Source organism: Tachypleus tridentatus, chromosome 13 (genome assembly GCF_004210375.1).
Source record: "Tachypleus tridentatus isolate NWPU-2018 chromosome 13, ASM421037v1, whole genome shotgun sequence".
Lineage (NCBI taxonomy): Eukaryota > Metazoa > Arthropoda > Merostomata > Xiphosura > Limulidae > Tachypleus > Tachypleus tridentatus.
The window spans coordinates 237,232,484-237,255,480 of NC_134837.1; the positions used below are offsets into that span (position 1 = coordinate 237,232,484).

Here is a 22,997-nt window from a genome sequence, read left to right on the forward strand (position 1 = left end):
TTTTCTATTTTCATAATTATACTTCACTATTTATTCAGAAGCATGGAAAGATCAATGTTCATAACTTTATCTATTTAATTACACTGGCGTAAAGGATTAATATCTTATTTCTCATTATCTCATTTACTTCTCTAAATGTCAGGATGACAACTACTGTACTTATATATGAAACTTAAGACTTCCTTCAGGATCAATTCAAACCTATGAACCATGCATTGTAACTGAAAAAGCCAAGATGCATTTGCTGCCAGCTTGCATCATGACTAATCCCAAAATTTACATTTGCATCATTTTATATAAAGCTCAACATCATGGATTTAAATTCACTTACAAAACAAAATCTTGAAAGAATAAGTTCAATGCTTTCTGAAAACTCTTAGACTTAGCATTATTTGTAATCACAAGTTTTAGGCATAGACACCAGCTTGGAAATATGTAAGTTCTACCTGTGTTACTATCAGTCACCAAGGAAAAGAAGCAAGTAGCATATATTTTTGTTATAATTCATCATATAGAGTATCTACAGTTTCAGTATTCTATATGCTTAATTCATTGTAGTAGATTCTGTGCATTGAAATGCCATTGTTTATCTGCAATTCAGTTAGCTTCAGGATGTCTGTAATTGGGTTTTCATTTCTGGCTACATAGTAGGCTGTCCTGTAAAACATTTCCATTATTTTCAAGTGTCAAGACTTCATTTCAACACCTTTTTGCATATCTCATAGTTCACCTTCTTTCTTTTTTTTTTGGCACTGGAACTTTTGCTGCAATATGAGCAGCAAGTGCAGTTATCTGAGTATCATATTTCATATGCTGTTTACTAAGTCATTTTTTAACATTCTTGGTGTCTGCAACATATTGTGCCATTTTGTCAGTACCTTACTGGTCTAATTGTCTTTGTGTTATGTTACAAACCATCAGCTTTCAGCTCTGCAACTCATTTGTGGAAACTTTTTATGTACTAGGACATATCTTTCTTCTTTCTAGGAGCTATTGGTAGTTAATGTGCCATCTGTGAAACTAAAGGACTTTCACCATTTACTGAAGCTCTGGCTAATGGAATTATTTACTTATAATAGATTGATGGCATATTTCAAAGTACTTCCAAAGTTGGTTTAACTAGAATGAAGAAATGGAAAACATAAAGTGTAAAACAATACATTTATTCATATATATGTAAAAATGGCTAGTTTGGATTGAGAACAATTTTATTATAATAAAATCTGTGATAATTTCATTTTAAACATTGCAATGATGTGCTCTTTGCTGCTAAACTTACAGTCTACATCTGTATCTATTGGACTGCATTCTGGATTCATATTTATGCCCCAATACAGGCCTAGAATTTTCCACATATTATTAGATGATATAATGCAATAAAAAAATTAAAACAAAAAACTCAAAAGGTTTTAGTAATGTAACAATAATATAACAATTACCAATTCATTACTAGTAACCTACACAACAAATGAATCATAAACAATTATGTAAACAAATTTATTGTAAACTGCTGCTTCTAAAAGTAACTAAATTCAATACTCACACTATAAAATGATCTAAATTGTAACTCACGTTAAGCCTAAACAAAAACAGTATCATTTTGTCAGGTTGAAAAAGGTTTGAAACAGTATGATTTGATTCAAATGTTACTAACAGAAATTTTAATCCAAATGCCATGCACATAATGATTCCTCTTCAGATGACAGTGAAACTGACGAAAATGGTCTAAGCTATGCTCCTCTTTCATATTTTGCTCCATGTGCTTCCTAAAGCAAATTAATCTGTACAATTCTTAGAATTTAAAACTGAATATCAGTTCAATGGACAACAGTCATTGCCAAATTTGTTATGTGCTCAAAACACAGCTATTACATCACTTGAAATGTATACCCTATTATTTGTTATGCTTAAACTTTGTGTCACTTTGGACAGAAAGTGGATTCCAACCATTTCATGTCATGTGAGAATACCAGTTGTAAAAGAATGAATGTGACTTGTGATGTATCTTCAGGTAAAACTGATCTTGCCTAGAATGTCAAAATGTTTATTACAAGATATATTTATTGTAGATTAAATTTTTTTGGCCAGTAGTGTGAATTCCATTGTACTTTAAATTCCTCCATCATACTTAGAGCCATATGTAGTCTTTTTGTTATTCTCTAATTTTAATGCAAGGTTTTTTTCTGTCTTGTCCTTAGAACCTCTTTATTTGTATTTCTAGTCATGAAACTGTTGTATCAAGAAAGAAACTTAATTTGTACTAGCTTTCTTCATTATGTGAATTACTTCTTATTCTTTCATATCCTAGATTTTTCCTGCTTCAGTGGCTGATTCAAATATTCAGAGTCTTTCTGGTAAAATGCAGGTGAAGCTATGCTGGGACTTATTTATAGATATTTATTGTTTAGAAAAGTTTTTGATAAAAGTCTGATTTTATAACATTTCATTTGAAGGTAAAAGAATTTCAGCAGCTGTATTTACTTTTAGATGAAGTTGACCTTTGTCATGTACAGTTGGCTATGCTGAACTAGAGTGAAATGTGTAGAGAAGAACCGGATCTCTCTTTTATTTATGAGTGTGCTTGAGTTGTTGATAAATCATGTGACTTAAGTTGTTTTAATTTTGAGTCATGTTTTTTTATTAAAAAAATACAATGTGGTTTCTTGTGTCAATTGTCGAGATTTTGTTCATCTCTCTTGAATAAATACATAACCAAAACTCAAATGTACTGTTCTTGTATGTTGTTTGCTAGCTAAATGACTTTTGTATATTTTTATTATAATTTGTTCAAGTTATTAAACAATGTATGTTTTGAATCCTGAAAATAATGTATTATTTCTTTATAAAATGTCTTTTATATTTCTTTTTCACATATTAATAAGTATATTGATATGTGTGCTTTATATTACAGCATTTTGATGAGAATGAGTTCATGAGAATAGAGTGGAGGACACAGTGTAAAATAAACATTCTCTATCTAATAACACAAATGCAGTGTTTATACTTATTTACAATGCTGGACAGTCACTTTTAGTGTTTCATGAACTGTTTTCTCCTGAGATTGTGTTTATCCAGATCATATACCAAACTGACCAAACCTGATGTTACTTACTTAATTTGGTAATGTCTAACTAACCCAGAGTGACTAGTGCTACTCACATGATTGGCCATTCTTATTCAAAGATAATGGAGATTATAACCTTCAGACATCACCTCAACAGCCATTGGAGAACACTGCTTTTAACATCCATGTAATCCACACACAAGCTGCAACTTTAAAGCCATACCCCTAATAGACAGACTAAATGTTATCTCTAGAGAATAACAAAGAACAAAGTTAACTGGAATTGAAGTAACTTACAACATTCTTTATCACATCTTATGTAAAAACTGCACATTTCAGAATTATTATTGAACTAAATTATGAAAAATTATTTTAAAATAAGAACATAAAAAATCCATAGTATACTTATATGCCACACTTTTCCTCCCCTTCTTATTTCAGGCTTGTCTTCAAGCCAAGAATTAAATTTAATTTAAAACCAAAAAAATCTATATGTGTACAAAGATCAAGGAGTACATTGAATTTTTCTGATCCACATCAACACTTTCAAACCACTCAGGCAGCTCAACCTATTAATGAAGAAACACAATTAATGATTACATCTTACAAGATAAACACTAACAATGATACTGTGTGTTGAAAAATATTAAAATACCTTTTAATGACGTGTTATTTTGTTTATTTTAGAGCAAAGTCACATTGGGCTGTTTTCTGTATCCACCATGGGGAATCCAACTCTGGATTTTGGTATTGTAAGTGCATAAACTTAACACTATCACACTGGGGTTCCCTTTTAATGAAGAATCTATATTTATAGTACATGATGATTCAAATATACAAAGTTGAAACCTATAACATAAACCATAATTCCAAGTTTATACAAAGTAAATTCAAATTTCAATATATAACACTGTAGTACAACACAAACCCTTGAATAATAACTGACAACATACAATCTACAAAACATACATTAAGACATAAATTCAAACCTGTAATAGTAAAGAAAAATACACACTTTAATACAGATCTTTTAAACAAAAATATAATGAAACATTACAATGCAAAAGACTACAAGAAATACTCTTTCAAATTGAGCAAGACAACTATATATAACTAAACACATTTATAAATTAAGAATAATAAAAACATGAATGAACCAAACCAAAGAAGAACAGGGACAAAAAATGTATAGATACACCTAACATACTTTAACTAAATTGTAAGAAATATATAAAATTTACACCAATAAATTAATGATAAAAAAGGCTATACACAAACTGCAAACACTTAACCAATAGCATGTATGATATATAACTAAAGAAGTAGTGGCACAAATTATATCATAGCTGGACATAGGCTCTACTAGTCTGTATTAGCTCTACATGTAGCTGGTAGACTTTCTCTTCCAATCTGGAGGGTGGAGTGTCCCTTTGATATGGCCAGTTCTCTTTTGATTACACTGTGTAACAAAATTTTACATTTTCTTGTTCCTGGGCAGAAAGTGTTATTTTCCAATTGCTTATGTTTAAAGTAAATGTAAAAGATCAATTTTTCTCTTCAAACTTTGCTTTTGTGGCCTGGGTAATGAAATTTTCAAATTTACCCATTTTCCAGAACATTCCAGGTAGATTCAGTGCTGAGTAGCTGATACAGAATTTTTCGAACTTACAATAATTTTCAAGAACTTTCTAGAATGTTATAGAACTTACAAGAATTTTCAAAAACTTTCCATAGTAATATATATACAGGGGCTCACCAATCACCACTTCAGTTTAATTATAGCTGCCTAAGTGAACACATAGACCTATCTGATTTTATCAGAGATGGCATCAAGAAGCTACAAGCATTCTTCAGATGCATTCTACTATGTATATGGCCAGTTTATCAAGACAAGAGCGAAAAAGTACTCTGTGACAGCATCTGCTTTGAAGTATGATGAGTATAGCTGGGAGGTTATTCATCACTTCAAAATGGTGGCATTCTTGATGGGTCTCCAAGGAGGCTTTACCAAGTTTCCCTATTATCTTTGGCTTTGGGACAGCAGGGACATATCAGCACACTACAACAGGAAGCACTGGCCACAACGGACCGAGTTCTCTGTGGGGAGGCACAATGTTATGTGTGAGTCACTAATGGACCTCCAGAAGGTGTTATTCCCACCATTGCACATAAAATTGGTTCTTATGAAACAATTTGTCACAGCTCTTGATAAGAAGTCTGTAGCCTTCAAGTACCTTCGAGACTTCTTCTCTAAGTTGTCTGAGGCAACGGTCAAAGCCGGTGTCTTCGTTGGACCACAAATAAAGAAGATCCTGGAGTGCACAGAATTCCCCAAGAAGATGTGTAGGAAGAAAAAAAGAGCTTGGGACAGCTTTGTTGCAGTGGTTCGGGGCTTCTTGGGTAATCACAAGGCCGAAAATTATGTGGAACTGGTTGAAGCTCTGGTGAGAACTATGGCAAAATAGGCTGCAGGATGTCCTTGAAAGTCCATATCCTTGATGCCTATCTTGATAAATTGAAGGAGAACATGGGAACATACTCATAGGAGCAAAGCAAGATCTTTCACCAAGATATACTGGACTTTGAAAGCCGCTACCAATGAACGTATAAGGAAAACATGATGGGAGACTATATTTGGGGGCTGATATGTGAAAGTTATTTACATCACAGCTGCAAATCTCGAAAAACTACTCACTTCTAAATATTTTTATTTAACTTTAGTATAAATACATGTAAATCTTGATTCATGTGTTGTTTTATTCACACCTTATGTAAATGAAAATTTGCAAATTTGTCCATTTTATATAGAAAATAGGTTAATTTCTAAAAATTTCATTATCCAGGTCACAAAAGCAAAATTTGAAGGAAATAATGGAACAAAATTTGTGTTACATAGTGTTATACATGGTGCTCATAAAGTCACTGTGCAGTTTTGTAATCATATGTCTATTCAGTCTATTTCAAGCCAGCAACTGATAGCGGTGTTTAGAAACAAAATAAGAAGGACCCAAGCCTGTATTGATGCCAACGGGGGTCACTTTCAACATTGTTTATAATTGTCATTCATATTTACCTCCTGTATTGTATATTGAAACATGTCTGTTAATAGATATATAAGTGCACAGTGACTTTCCGAACACCCTGTACAAGGACCAGCACTGGGATCTGCTGCAATATTAGTTGTATGATGGTAGGTGAGAATGTTGGAAGGTTAGTTCTCATCCACTACTCAGATAATTTGTGGGATCATTTGGTCATAGGTGGCTCACATGCTCTTAAAATAAATACCTACTCATTCACATTAGGTTTTCTTGCTATAAGAAATGTGTTGCCAGAAATGAAAGTGATACCTGGCATGTCAGTGTACTCTGTATAGTCACTTGCCAGTTGTGATGGTAATGATCAGTAATCTTCATGGCTGATGGTCATTGGCATTTTCTCAGTTCTGAAAGACCACCCAGGAGACAAGTCAATCCTCAAGAATACTTCATCTCAATACGTTTTTTGTGGTTTTTGGATGTAGTTGTCCAGCCAAAGGAGAGTGCACATCTGATGAGGCCTCTTCAAAGTATTTAAACACTCACTAATTAGACAGTTCATTGGCAACCACCAATATTGAGAAGGTTTTCTTAACTCCTTCACTGACATTTGGGTTTTACCCTTGGCCATTGAGCTGCTTACAGGCATAATTCTTCCATTGGTGCTAGGTCTTCTAATTTCTCAGGTGCTGGTGCTAGTACATGGGATTGTTTTGGTGTTGGCTTGCTAGTTCATGATTAATAGGGGTTACCCAGCCCTGGAAAATCTCAGGATTAGGGTAAATGTCAGTGCAGTGAGGCCCTGTCAGACAAATCAGCTAGTAACTCTCATTTTTGGATTCTGCCATTTTGAATGTAAAGCTAGCACTGGGAATCATGAAATTGGATGCAAAACCAGAGTTTTGCCAAAGAGAAAGAAAGTTTGGGGAATATTGTCTCTTATCATAATGATCTTTCATCAGGAACTGGGAATGCCAGAAGAATCAACAATTTGATTGTAAATAGCAAAAGACTGGTTTGAAAATATCAAGTCAGATAAATGTCATTGGTCAGAATGTGTAGATTTCAAAGAAAGCTTTAACTGTCTAGTTACAACCATATTTTTTCCCTTCTTTAAACTTACTTCTAGACACATAATTTTAAAAAATACTTTGAACAAGTGACACTTCTACAGGCTTCGTATGTTATTATGTCCTTTATTGTCCATAAAAGATGTGTTTCTTACACCTGTGAACTTTTCAGTCCCCAGGCTTTATTGCTTGACCAGTACTTGTCATTTTCATGAAAACTTCCAACAAAGCTTAACCTATAATCTAGACGTATTCCCTTCATTGCCATTTGCTTTTTATGCAAATAAGGCCTGGGCCCAGTGGAAAGCAAATGGAGTAAAGACCTCGAAACTACTTTTAACACACATGCCCTGACTCATGTTAGTTACCAAATAAATGTTTACATAACCTCTCCCACATGATTATCTTCATGTTTCAGTGAAAATTACTTGTGTTCATGTGAATCATTTCTTTTTGAATTTTGAAGAAAAAGGTTTGAAATCTAAAGTATTTATTCTACTTATCATAGTTATCATACATATTAAAAACATATATTTAGCAATCTGCTCCATGAGAAACCCATAAGAAATATGTAGTTAATAGCATGTAGATTTCAGAAACTTAAAGAAAAACATCATATAGTTTTAATCATTAATTAAACTCTATTATATTTTATTATAAGATTACTGGAAGAAATGTTCAGTATTCAAACATTACAATTAGAGAAACATTGAATTGTAACTTTATCATTTAATTTCTCTTGGTGTGTATTTGTCATTATCTGCTGTATGCTCCAGTCCACTTTAACTGTGTTTTTGAATGCAGTTTTTATTCTTAGTCTTACCTACATAACCCAAAATAATTGGCTGTAGTGTCAAGGAAAACATGCAAAAGACATAATTTCCTACTGTAACTTTACTAGCCTGTCAGTGAATATCCTAGTAGTTGTTTCTTAATTCTAGCTGACTTTTGTCAGCTTGTTTTCCTGTTGGACTATCACTGGCACCAGTACTGTTCTTCTGCTTCCATCTCCATCTCATTGTAAGATTTCCAGAAAGGTTTTCTGAACTTATTTTTCTGGAAATGTATTGATTATCTTGGTTTAAGGTATAATATCCTTCCCAGAACACAACAGCAACATCTTTCAATCTCTTTACTTTGACCTGTCTGTCATCTTCCAGTAGATTGCAGTTGCTTACAGGCCCTGTTACAGTATCCTGTATTTTTGTACTTCAAACAAATTTCAGCTTTGAGTGTCATTCTGTGGAGTGCTACATAATGAATTTTCTGGAGTGATGTCTTGAAGCTATGTATCTTTCTCATTTGAATTAGAAGCTGTTTTAATAATACCACTGCTTGTGGTAGGTATTCCAAGTTGCCTATTAGTAACCTTTAAATCAACCTACATACTTACTGCAATTGTATTCTTCATGCAAACAATTTTGTGCAGGTTAACTGTATTTAGTTAGTTAGCATTCTTAGAAAACAAGTTAGAAAGGTTATAAACCTGAGCTAATCCTCTATCTTACAAAAATAATATCTGCTGCAGTGTCACTATAAAAGCTTCTAGTTGTTTGAATATATTTCTGTATCATCACTCTCATGAAGTGTGAGCAATATTCCCTCGAAGCTGCACAGCCAAACTACAGCCATTAAAGTATCTCACACTTCATTATTCCAGCTGCACTCATCCTCAGTAATGGTGAGAAGTCTTAACACATTGATAGCCTTAATGACACTGGCTGTTATTAGGCTTAAAGCCCAAATAACCAACTAGCAGTATTACAAAGTGGCTTAATGATCCAATATGGTTGATAGTCTAAAGATATCCCCCTCTCTGAAGTAAAACTGGTAACGTACAACTGCACATTGCTTTGATACTAATGCACATTAAAAAGTTTATTTTGTACATGGATTCAAAAAATTAAGAGGGAACCTTGAGTGCAAAATGTACTCAAGTTGAAAGTAGATATGAAGATTTGGACAAGTTTGTGTGACTTAATAGTTTGTTTCCCTTGAATATGTTGGATGAAAATGAAAAGAAAATCATCACTGATATAGGTTATTTAGGACTGCAGGATATCACACTATAGCAATGTGAAATACCATTATTTCTTTCCCAGTCATTGTCTTTTGTAAACATTTATGCTGCAACAGGTACAGTAAATGACTGACAGAGTAGCTGACCAGTTCAGACAATTTTCTTTTCTATAGTGTAATAAATACTTTAGTTCCATTTTTTTGTTATCCAAGTTTAATTTATTCTCATTAAAAGCATTTTCATGTATCTTCTTTTTATTCTGTGTACTTGAAACTTACCTGTAGGACATCAGTACAACAGATAACACATTTCAGGCATAATTGCTTCATTAAAGCATTTTTTACAACTTTGTTTTACTCAGATGCTTGCACACTTTTTCATTAATATTATCGATCATGTGAGATTGAATCAATGGTTGTTTAAGCTACACTATTTTACACACTATATCAAAATGAAACTAGCTGCCAGATTAATTACACATAATTATAAAAATAAGTAAATCAAACTTTTATCTTTAAAAATTGCCATTGTGTGTTGCACAAATGTAATTTTGAATGCAGTGTTTTAAAAGTGTAATTTTAGTGGGTGTCAGTAAGAGTTATTTCTTTTAGAACTGTAATATAGCAGATTAAAAAAGAGACTTGAATGACTTAATTTTACATTTTAATTACCACAGATTTAATTTTTTGGAAAATGTTAGTATAACTAGTAATTTATTTGCTGAGTTATTGTTTTGAAATATATTGAAGCATGTCAACATGTTATGTTTTGTCACTAGTCTCAGCTTTGCACATATTAATTGTCTTGCTCTTTATATATGTGCTAGTCAAATTTTTAACTGTCTGTGAGATTTGAATAATGCTTCGTATATTATCTTTTGTTTTCAAAATTATATCTTGCAAAGAAATCAAAATAACTGAAATATTGAGATTGTAGAAACACTGTGAATTATTATTCATTAACCTCTTTTCTTTTTTTTTTTCACCCATTAACAGTTTAGTAGCAGTTTATATGAATTAAAATATTCAAATGTTATTAAGTGCTTACAATCCAAATTATTTAAATGTTCTATGAGTAGAAAAATTTAAATTTTTGAGAATTGTGGTCAAATTATATATAGATATATATATAAATAGAATATATATTAAACTAGAATGATTATAAAAATATAGATAGAAACCAATAATGAACAATGTGGGTAACCTTCACATTAATAAAAACATGTTTATAACTGCTAATTTAAAGGCATAATTCAGACATGTTATGCTAGCTATCTGGCTTATAAGAAAGTTGTAAAAATAAAATGATGATTATAAATATATCGCTAGTTATTAGATTATCATCTAATTGTTTTATATCACCCATGTGTTTTATAATATATTTGAGTATCCATAACTTGAACTTGCTTGCATACAAAAATATCCTTACGTATATTTTCATTGAAGAATTTTATTATAGAAATTTTCCTTTTCTATGACAATAAAGTCTAGACTGAATGGTAAAATAATCCAAATATTTAATATTGCAGTAGAGACATATAACGTAGATTTAATTGAAAAGATTTTCAAAATTATATGCATATTTTCAAATTTTATTATAATTGTTGATACATCTAAAAAAAACGTGCACACATTAATGTAAAGATACTCCATATCAAAGCTGGCTGTCTACACATATTTTCCCTTCTTGGGTTGTCACAAGTATCTGTTAAAGATAACTGTGGGTGAAAACAATTTTCATGTTTAGCATATTTCAAATGTTTGTTCATTGTTTTCTTTTAAAGATGATCTATTGAAAATAATGTAAATCATGTGCACATTTGTTTTGAATTGTAGATATACATCATTTTTTAAAAATATTTTTTAACTTCAGTACTTAAAATGTTGCTGTAGAAAATGTTTAGTTTTCTTCAAAAATTAATTAAATAAGTTGAATTTATGCAAAGCAGAAACACTTACTGTGGAAATTAGGATTTTTCTAATTCCCATTTTCCAGAACTTTAAAACTTACAGTAAAAATTAGTGCAATGCAAAAAATTATTTAATATTCTATAGACGAACATGAATATATTATACATCATCGTGATATTAAAACTTGTTGCATTTTTGCTACGCATTTCGATTATAAAAACAGAAAACTAAATATTTCACAGCAATAGTCATTTACAAGATACTGTATGTTAAAACATTTATATATTGCAGAACCTTAAGAAATCATTGCGCACACAAATAGTCCAATTAGAGATAAAAACCTGCTGTGAAAAAGGTTTTATGTGCTAAAAAAGGAAGTACACGTCATGAACTGCGAGCATGCGCAGTGAATGTGGTGATTCATTTGTACATTTTCTTTATTTGTAATATAGTTTGGGCATACGAGAACAAAGAAGTTTCATAGAAAATGTGTTTATGAAGCACTCTTTAGAATATTTTGCATAATTAAGTTAATACTTATTGACAACTAAAGTAAACTTCGGAATATTATACATTAGCTATCGAAAGGCAGCAAATCATAACTTAGTGATAGTATTAAACAAGAAATTATTGAAGTACCGGTAATCCGAGGAAAATCGCAAAGAGTGAGGTGACGCAACAATTCTATCAACATTTATACTCACAAACTTAAGTGTAGTTTTGGTGGTTAAGATGGAAACTTGAACAGTTATTTCTGCACTTTTGCTGGGGTTAATTATGTTTAACGCTACATATGCAGAAGAATCGAAGTAACGGCAAAATATGACGGTGTATTAACAATAGGTAGTTGACACTAGGCTTAACGTGGTCGAAGTGTGAATCGAGCGTCAATTTTCATCATTTTGAGCCAGCAGTATATGTGTAATACCGATATTCGGACAAAACGCTGTAATGTGCAACTGTAACCGTGGCAGTATCGACTAAGAATTATAACAGCTTTAATTCAGTAGTAAACATAAATGCATATTTTCCTAATGCGGTCAGCAACTTGTAATTAAGTAATAGTACTACAACTAAGCAAGTATTAACATCATAAAATTGGGTAATACTTAATATACTATTAATATTAGTATTAAGAACAGCGCATACAAGTCTTGATTTTAAAAGGGGTCTACATTTAAAATTTAAGTGCTGAACATAGCTAGTGAGGCATGTGTATGTGTGATTTAATGATTTATATTAAGTTGTAATGAGCAGAATATGATATTATAAATTCTATGATTTTGAAGTTTCACTTGCAGAAAGTTAAGATCTGATATTACCAGCTACAGATATTTCATACTGAATAGCATGAAATACTTTAGTGTTGACGTTTAGTATTTTTCAATTAAATTTAGCTTCTTATGAGAGCTAGTTTTCAACAGCAGTAAAATTGTAGACTGAGATTCTGTTACTTATAATTTTCATTTAAGATACACAACTAATAACTGAATGAGCATGTAGAGGTGTATAATATAAATTCTACATAGTATTATTCAAGAAACTTGTTTCACTTTCATCAAAGTAAAATGATTGGGTACAAAAAGATAATGAATTCAGAGCTTTTACAGCTGGCTCTGGTTGTCAGCCTTCTTCGGTTAAATCCAGAGTCATATTTGCACTTGATGAACACTGGACCAGAAGTACATGAAATTTTTCTTGGACAAAGCTCAGCATACACCCAGTCTCATTTCCACAACTTGAATAATGGTATGTTTGGATATATTCATCCAAAAGCAGTGGATCTTCACAGCATTGATACAGCTTCGATGTTAATGGATCTGAATGCTCTTGGCAGATATTGTAGGTTCCAAGATTTTCAAAATGTTGTAATTACGTTTATAGCAAATACAGAGAATCTTGAACCTGAAAATTTGCAGTCATCAACCACTTCAAGCAATTCTAATGCAATTCATAGTGAAAATATGAGTGTTATACAATCTGAATCACAGGAGGCAATTGAGGTAACTAGAAATAGGCCTATGGCAAATGTGGATCCAGTTGCTGAACATCAGTCAAATGGTTTGCTTTGTGTTGATACGACAGAAAATCAAGTTGGATTAGAATTGTCTGGAACAGAATTAACAGCAGAGGTACTGTTCCAATTTTCTTCTTTTTTGTATGTTAAATAGTAGAAATGTAAAAACTTGTTAAAATTCTATTGTTATCTGTTATTGTATTGAAAAGGTTATTGGTTGATTATTATAGTCAATTTAAGAATTCTTATCAGTTATTCTGTATCTCAAATAAGTCTTCAAATACACATATAGCAAATAACCCCACCATAGGATTATCGAAACAGTTTATAGATGAAGGTTCTGTTTGGTCCAAAGTGACACTCATTTCAAGTATAACTTTAGTACACAGGGACAAAAAATTACCTGAAATTTGTAGTGGTTCCTTTATTATGACCTTAAATAAATATTTCTAGTAAATATCCTCTGATAAATATGAAAATGCTATTACTGCTTGTATACAGTGTTACAAAAGCAATTATATAATGAAAGGTTATTACCAAAGAAATGAAAAGGTAAATGTTAACAGGCAAGTGGAACTCTGGCAGGAGTTGTGGGGGTTTATACCTAAAATTTGTTTAAAGGTGGTTGTTTCTTATAGTGGTATTTCAAAATTCAATAGGAAGATTGTTGGGAGAGCTGGTTCTGTTATGAATATTTTTCTTATTTAAAACAAACTTTAATGATTAGAGAGTAAATTATAGCTATAAAAGGAAAAAGTTTTATTCCAGGCATATGGACATAGTGTATTGATTAAAAATAATCCTAAGAGTTTTACACAAATATATGATTTGGAAGAAAAAGCAAACAATTTTTAGTGTTTATTGCTAGAAAATTCTGAGTATAAGAACTAGAGCTATTGTAACCGTGATTAACTACTCATATGGGTTGGTTCAGCATACCTGTTGTATTTTTTATTGCAAAACTTACTAACTAGGTGAAATATTTTGGAACTTCTGTAAATAAACAATATTCTTACATGTAATATTTGTATAGGTTCACAGCTTTGAAATATCAATAATATTTCATTGTAATATGTTTTTCTTTTTCAAAATGGTTATCTTTGTTTTAACTTTAATTACTAATTTTTCTCTTTCCACAATATTTTCAAAACTTTTCTATAAAGTTTTGATTTTATAGAACCATATTTTATCTTTGTTTTGAAATTGTTTCATATGGAAATTGAAAATTTAGCATATGATTTTTTTTCAAAATGTTTTATTAAAATATTTCATTTAATGTGTATAAAATATATAAATTTAAACTCAGCATACATTAATTTATATTGTTATATTTCCTTTTAGTGATGTTATTTGCCCATTCATAATAGTGTTGTCAGTAAAACAAAATTTGACTTGGTTTGGTGAAAAATGGCTTAACTTAGCCTACCTCATTGTTTTCCATGAAAAACATTTCTTTTACTACCATAACACAGTTATAAGCCAAAAGAAGTTTTAGCAAGATTTAAAAAAAAAAAAAGCCAGGAGTGTGATTGTTGCAGAGGTTTTTCATGATCATCTGCTTACAACACATTCATAAGTTAAGTTTTATGGGTTAATTTCACTAAACTGGATGAAACATTTGTTTTTAGGGTTTGAAAAAAGCTTCCAATACAGTATATTACCTTTCACATAACAGCTTTTCTCAACTTTTACTGCATCCTCTGTGTGCAAAAAGATTTTCATCACTAATCTTTGTACTTTCACCTACTTTTACAAAAGGTAGCTGTGTGTTAGCATGTTAATAGGCAGGCACCAACCTCCACCAGGAGGATTACAACACAACTATCACAGCTGACTTTATGCAGCTTAGCTGAAGTTCACTTCTTGATTAGAAATTGTGTACTTAGACATGTTTTTTGCTCCAGTTTTACTCACTGGATGTCAATCAGTTACTTGTATTTTGGAGAACAGCTTTTTTGTTTTGTTTTATTTAGCATGCTTCTGTTTTCTAACGTTTTGCCTATACAAGTTAATATTAGATGTCTAATAATTTGTCTTGTTGAGATCTGTGTGTGTATTTTATATTATTATCAATTATAGCTATCATTAATTAAAAGTCTAATGTTACAACTGTTTCTACTTCTGGTCTTACAGCAGTGACAGTTGCTTCAGGGATGCAGTTATTAGTGTAAGACAGGGGTGTGCAACATTTTTCGTCGGTGGGCCATATAACCAACTTCATCAATCAAGCGGGGCCACTTAAAAAACAAGCTTATTTGTGTACATGCACAATAAATTAAAAAAAATTCTCAAAATGCAAGCAATAATATTTTATATTTTTGCATGAGTGATCATTTTAGTGCGACACTTGAAATTTAGAGTCCTTGCAGAGCTTGTCAATATCAGCTTTGACAGAAGTGGTTGCCACTCTTAATTGACTGGTCAAATGTTCATCAGTCAGCTGACTTCTACATTTGGTTTTGATGAGCTTCATTTTGGAGAAAAATTGCTCACAGCAGTAGGTGCTACCAAAAAGGGAGGCAATTCTTTGTGCATGACGGGACAAATTGGGAAACTTTTCACGTACACAGAGTTTGTAAAAGTCTAGCAAACTGTTTTCAGAGAATTTCCTTTTAGTGTCCATGTCAGCCTGCAGTTCAATGAGTTCCATTTGGCAATCATCAGGACTGTCTTCCACTGCCAAATCAAAAGGTTGAGCGAACAATTTCAATCTAATTTCAGTTTGTCTGAAATCTGGAAATCTGTTTGCAAACTCATCACGCAGCTTTTGTACACTGGTTCCATATTTGGTGCAATCCAGATTAGGAAATTCCAGTTTCCTGGTTGCAAGACATGTAAAATGGGTCAATATGGCTCTTCTCAACTGAACCTGAAAAGTTCCAATTTCTTCTCAAAAGCACAAATATGCTCAAACAACTTATTCACAAGTTGACTTTTCCCTTGTAGTTTTAAGTTTAAATCAGACAGATGCTGTGTAATGTCTGTGAGGAATGCTAAGTCATTCAGCCAGTTCTCATTGCTCAAGAAGTCCACATTCTGACGTTTGCTCTCCATGAAGAACTTAATCTCCTCTCGCAGATTCCAGAATCTCTTCAAAGTAGCAGCTCTACTAAGCCAACGCACAGCAGAGAAGTACAAAACATCTGAATACTCACTGTCCAGCTCATCTAAAAAAGTTTTAAATTGTCGATGATTTAATCCTCGTGTTTGAATATAATTTACGCATTGACGACATTTTTCATGACTTCTGCAAAATCCAGAACTTTGGTGCACAAGCTCTCTTGGTGAATAATGCAATGGCTTACAACCACGTCTTGTGCTCCAATTGCAGTTAGAAATTTCTTGGTGAATCCATTTGTCCTACCTGTCATGGAAGGAGCACCATCTGTTGTAACACCACATAATTTATAAGGATTCAGTTCAAACTTTTCTACAACCTTAAGCACTTGTTCACAAATATCCTGTCCTGTGGTTGTGGAGGAAAGGCTTGCCATATGTAAAAACTCTTGAAAACATCAAAGCCTGCAGTAACAGCTCTGATGAAAATGACAAGTTGGGATTTGTCATTGATATCAGTGCTTTCATCCAAAGCCAGACTGAAAGCTTCACACGAATTCAATCTCTCTTTCAAAGTTTCTTTGATGTCCTCTGAAAGATCTTTTGTCCTGCGTGAGACAGTAAAGCGGGAAAGGCTAGTTTGCTCCACCAAATATTTTTCTCTGGACATGCATATTCTGTGAATATTGTTAAACAATTTTAATAAATTCTCCATCACTGAAAGGCTTTCCTTTTCTGCCATACATTCACAAAGCTTAAAACTCAGTTTTGTCACCAGTTCTGAATTTTTCTTGAAAGTGGTAAAACACCTTGTTGCTTTTCAATGGATGTTTTAAATGTTCAATTTTGTCCTTTCGTGCCTGACCAACAATTTCATCAAACTGGGAGGAGTGCTTAGTTGCGTAATGTCGCTTAATATTGTACTCTTTCATGACTGCAATTGTAGTTTGACAGACGAGGCAGACAACACCTTGATTATGTGGGACAACAAGATATTTTGTGCACCATTCACTGTTGAATAACCTTCCCTCATCATCAATTTTCGTTTCTTAACTGCTGACATTTTACTAGCCCTGAAATCAAAACAAAAATTATTCTCACGAAAATAGCAAAGTAGAAAAAAACATAGAATTTATTTACACATGGAACCTCTTATGGACAGAAACACATGTTTCTAAATTGGCATCCCGATCATAGCCTTCCGGTACTTAAATTAATTGAGAATAGCAAAATACAGTGTGACCTCGCCTATTCGCGGTTCGCCATATTCGCGGGTTATGCGCGAACTGCGTTTTGTAGGTCACAGAGACTGAAAGGGCTTTTCGAGGAGATTTCTGTTGTATTTACTCAATCAAGCCGTTTTATCAATTGTCGTCTTCACCAAACAAGATTGGACTGCTATTGGCTGACTGCCTCAGCTTCCCCAACAACGCAAACGGCAAAGCACAGCCCGGTAACGCACGGTACAATTTAGTGAAATACATAACAGTATGCAATATTGCTACATTATTACTGCATCAATGAGTATAAGTATCATTAGTGTTTGGGAAGCATTTCATATAGTATATAATCGCATACATATACGTTTTAAAACTGCGTCCAATATTCGCGGTTTTCGCTATTCGCGGGAGGGTAAAGAACGTAACCCCGCGAATAACGAGGTCACACTGTACATAGAATCAGATGCATCTGAAAGCAAAAATTTTAATAAATTCAGTAAAGTCACAACAATATGCTAAATAATAATCAATTTACCTTCAATCTCTTGTAGTAACTGTAAAAGGTAATAAAATTTTCACCAATAATGAATGACGGACAGTAGAGGTTAGGGAAAATTGTCGCCAGCGGGCGAAGGCGAGGTTCAGGACATGACGTTGAGTCGTAGACAATAGTGCTAGTGCACGTCACCTATTCATGCCCTAAGGAGGCCGACCAATCGAATTCGGCCTGCTCCTCTCTAGCAAAGATAATTTTAGAAGTTTGTCGAGTCGAAGCCTGGGAATCCCGTAGGATCGATGCTTTTAAAAATATTCCATTTGCGTTGGATTACAGATCAGGCCACATGGTTAGATTACAACAACTAGGGCCACACTAAATGGCTTGGCGGGCCGGGTTGTGGCCCGCGGGCCGCCTGTTGCACACCCCTGGTGTAAGACATTATAGCCTTAGTTATCCAGGAATGGATACTTTCATATGTAATTATCATATCTTGTTCAGGAACAAATGAATAGTGATCTTTTACAACCTGTTTCCTCCACCATCCTCTGTCACAGAGTCACTTATAGCTTTAGTTGACATGTCCAGGCCTCCTGCTGCTTTCTTGTAGTTGATAAACCAGGTTTGTGATGTTTTGTCCTGCATCACCTTATATTTCCTCCTTCATTCCATTTTCTCAGTTCACCTTTTCAGAAAGTCTCTTCATCTTTTTCTTGAGGTTTTTTTTTTCACACATATCGGTTGGTTCCAGCCTTCTCCTTTAAGACTTCATTATATGGAATTATTAGTTCACCATGATCTCAGTTTCATAATTTACTGCTAGCTGTACATCATGCATTGAATCATTTCCTCCTTCTTGCCTGACATTGTCTGGTGATGATTCATTCTGACAATTTTAATTTTACAGTGTTGACACGCATCAATCATCAAGGGGGCACCTGGGTAAGATATTTATATTTTCAGATGTTAGATCTCTCATACTGGGCCCACACACAACATATCCATCTCATTGCACATCATGTGCCAGGTGCTTTCAATTGTATTGTGGATTTTTGTCTGCCTTCACCAGATTTATCCAATGAGGTGGGGCTTTTCCCTTGTGAATGCAATTTCTGTGAGTCTGTCACAAGTTCCCTCTATTTTGATTGTTGGCCCTTCAAGCTCTGGCAGTCAATTTCTTCAGCCAGGATTGATCCCACAAATTTCTTAATGTTTATCCACCTATCTGGTTACTTGATCAGGTTGTCTCTTATTCATACCACTCCTTGTCAGGTTTTGGATTGCTCCTCATTGGCCTGCTCAGCTGTGGTTTCTGCAGTTACATCACCTGTTATTCTAACCTGCTGTGCCCCTTCCATTGTCTCTCTCCCTTATTCATTAAACTTGGTCACCAGTCTTACATCCTGTATCTCCCCACAAGACTCTTTCCTTCTAGCTGATTCTATACATCCTTCTTCCATGAGGATGTATCAGCACCAATGAAGGTGTTCCACAATTGGTCTAGCTGACCAGCCTACTCTGACTTGGGTGACAAAATTTTTGTCTTGGCTCTTTGACAACATATCTTTGGTCTCTTGATCCCAGATTATTGTGCAGCTTTATCCCATATTTTTCCTTTGTTTCCAATACTCTTATTTCCTTCTCCTCTTAGCTTGTGCACATCAGTGGTTAGTTTTGTTTGCCATTGACATTTCATGTAGACTTTATCACCCTACCTATCTTCTCTTTTATCTGAATAATTCATTCTTCTTAAAGTCCTTGGATTTCTCATCTTTACCTTCTCCAGATTCAAGGAGGCTCTTGTGTCTAGTTAGGACTATGTTGTTATATTGGCCATAGAACTTCCTTTATGGTATCTGTTCCTGACAGTCGTCCTTCCTTCATGATTTTCATCTTTAAACCATACTAATTGGGTCAAACTTTTGATCTAATTTGTTTATTCCTCTTTGACTACTTTTTTCATAGAATTCATTCCAGGTGTTATACACGTTCTTTGGGTCAAAGGATAGTACAAATATCGTGTATATTTTAATAATGAATTTAAAGTAGGATAATTGTGAAGTCGCACAGTTACTTTTTTACTTAAAAACTGTGTGTGTGTTTGTTAACAGCTGAGTTCAAAAAGCTTTTCCTCCCGTTGTTTTTTTCTAGCGGATCTACCGCCAGTTTCTCCGTATAGTAATAGGGTAAAAGTATACATGTAATTCTCTGTCAAAGTTCAACTGAACATTTTGAGTACTACTGCATATATGTGTGCACGCGTTTGTCGAGTAAGAAAATGATTTAATACATTTCACAATATTTGTAGATATAAGGCTAAAAAATACAATGTCAGTCTAGCGCTTTAGAGGCATTGCCTGTGGTTCCTTTAGCTTGAATGTATTTGTGTTATCTGTAGTTGGTAATCAGTGTTGAAAAATTAAACTAGTAATGGCAGAGTATGATCTTGCACGCCAGTGTTTCGTTATATCAAAATATTATATGTAAGTATTTATGTAGAAAGATATTTATAGCACATGCATAGAGAGTGAAACATAAATCGGCACTTCTGTCACGATTTTTCGTAGTCCCTCTTTCGCTGTGGTTTTTCTAAGTCGTGTTTGTATTTCCCCTATATTTCCTATCATTTAACTGTTGTCACAAGACTAGTTTTACGTCATTAACCTTAAATATAGATGTGATAAAAGTTACATTTCCGTCATTGTATTTAATGGATGCATTTTCACACCAGAGAAGGCAGGACTATTAGAAAATTGAGGGGGGGGGGTACGCAACTGTTGCATCACCATGTGTTTGTGTGTGTGCCTTTGTGTGTATTAAGTCTATAACAAAAAGTAAGGTGTATGTCAAGAACATTCTAAAATAGATACATTAGAATATATAAAAATGTCCAAACGTAATCAAGAGTTCCAGCATTGATTGTAAGTTTTCGTATAAAATATGTAACGAGTGATTTTTACAGTAACATTTAAACTAAAATATTTGTTTTACGGGTGAGGACAACAGTATTTTCGTACTTCACCCTATGTGAATGCAGTAATAAATTTATTATTATACTATTAACAAGTAAGGTTTCTATATAACAAACCTCGAACAAAAATGTAGTACCAACAATTCGGTAGTTGGGTTTTGTAACGAAAAAAACAGTGACTCGAGAGACTGAGTGTAAGATGTAAGAAGAGGTGTAATTACAGCGACCAGATTCGAAATACTTCAGTACTTCGAATTTTTAATTAACTTGTATGTAGAAGTTACATTTTGTAAATATTATTTTATTAAAGATGCACAGTGTATTTTTATTGACAAACCTTTTTTTTTAATTTTCGTCTTCGCCTGACGGTGTTGAGACATTTAATAACTATTATGTATTTAAGATATAGCTGAAATAGCTTTTGCCATCTTGTTTATTCTGAAGTTTCAGAGTGTAGAGACCACTCAGTGTCTCAGTGCTAAACGTTAATGGTTATAACGCAAAAAACCAGGTTTTGATACCCGTTGTGGGTTCAACACAAACTATTCATTGTTCAGTTTTGCGCTCAGCAAAAACATACGGGGTTTATAGATAATGCTTCAACTGAGGAATGCTTGGGAAATGCTTTCTTCATCTTTAGTTTTTCGGTATGCTTAAGGTGCTAACATCTAACCATTTGTTTTAGAGTGCACAATCATTCTCATCTTAATCGTCCATTGTGTGGGTGAACGTATATAAAAATGCCCCACCTAGATTAATATAAATTATTTTTGTTTACTGACACTTACTAAAGTCTTTGGACTTGTTTTCCATATGAATATTCTATATTCTTGTCGATTTAATAATAGAAAATTAATAACACTGATGTGAAATAAGCAGTTGGCAGGTATTAAAATTAATGAATATTCAGAATGATAGATTGTCCCTGTCGGACATTCAGTTTAGTGTGTGCATCCTTGTGCATAGACAACGCCTACAGCACTAATAATGATCGATATACTTGTTAATTCGTTTTTGATTTTGTGCTGATTAATAACATTGCAAGTGTATAGAACATGTACTACAGTCACGTGCTGACACGTAGGTGTTTTCATTAATGGCAACGTTAATTCATTGATGTTGCCCCCCAAAGGGAACTTTTGTCTGTTAAGAGTATTCTGTCTTTGTGAAGTTTAACTGTTTATATATCATGGTATAAAAGTAAGTTAACATTGTGCGGGACGGTTTGTAGCTTAGAGTCAAGTGGAAGGTAGGGTTTGTTGGATTTTTCAATCAGTTACTCTACATAAGAGCAACATATAATGTTCAGTTATATGATAGAGAAAGAAACGTTCTCTCAAGTTAAGGTTTGAACAATTTCGTTGTAGGGTTGCTGTAAGGTAGGTGAAAATTTCTCTCCTTTTTAAAAGATAAAAAAGTAGCAGCTTACAGACTTATGATTCATACTACAACGTATTAGTTTTGGTTACTGTTTCCTTTACATAATTAAACTAGGATCATACTATTAACCACGATCGCAAGGAATTGAATAAAACCATAACAGAACGTTCTGGCAAAAAGCTCCATAAACAAAGGAAATTACGTTCAAACAACACTTTAAAACATTTACTAAGACTGTGCACATAAGTTCCCAAAAATAGCACGCATGTTGGATTTACAAGGAAATCTTTCGCTCGAAACGGCTGGTTGTAATTATTATTATTCTCTTGTCTACCTTAAACTTGTACCCAAACGTTTTGTAGATTACTAAATAAGGTACTGCGACGGTCGTAAAAGTTTTGAAAAGTCGATTTACTTCTGTATTTTACATAATATAAGAAACGTCGTAATTCTAGTGTAAACATGTTAATACCACTTAAAAGTTATCTTCCTTACAGTCATCTGGTGTACCTTTAAAAAGTTTTAAGTATATGGTGAAACAGGAATTACCAGCCAGTAATAGAGGAATATTAGATGACAGTAACGTGTAGAAAACTCGATATCTTGTACACTGTACAGTTGGTGTCTTTGGGGAAGATGGAAAAATAAATGTTGAAAACATTAAATTGTATTCTTCGCATTCGTAGAAAAATTACTTTGAAAGACACTAAGATGTACTCAAAGCAATGAGTTACATGTACATATTGAAAAGGTC

General features: G+C 33.2%; 1 protein-coding gene across 7 annotated transcripts in view; it reads left to right on the forward strand.

Moving 5' to 3' along the window:
- The window catches only part of LOC143237395 (endoplasmic reticulum membrane sensor NFE2L1-like), a 71,694-nt gene that overhangs the window by 17,578 nt on the left and 31,119 nt on the right, over positions 1 to 22,997 (forward strand). For 4 of the 7 annotated variants that reach the window (XM_076476604.1, XM_076476606.1, XM_076476605.1 and 1 more), the window contains exon 3: positions 2,309 to 2,365. In XM_076476604.1, coding sequence (XP_076332719.1) covers positions 2,309 to 2,365 — 57 coding nt within the window. Of the gene's footprint in view, positions 1 to 2,308; positions 2,366 to 11,505; positions 13,235 to 22,997 lie in introns of those variants that run through there. The other 3 variants (XR_013020050.1, XR_013020049.1, XM_076476603.1) reach the window with 1 other exon arrangement.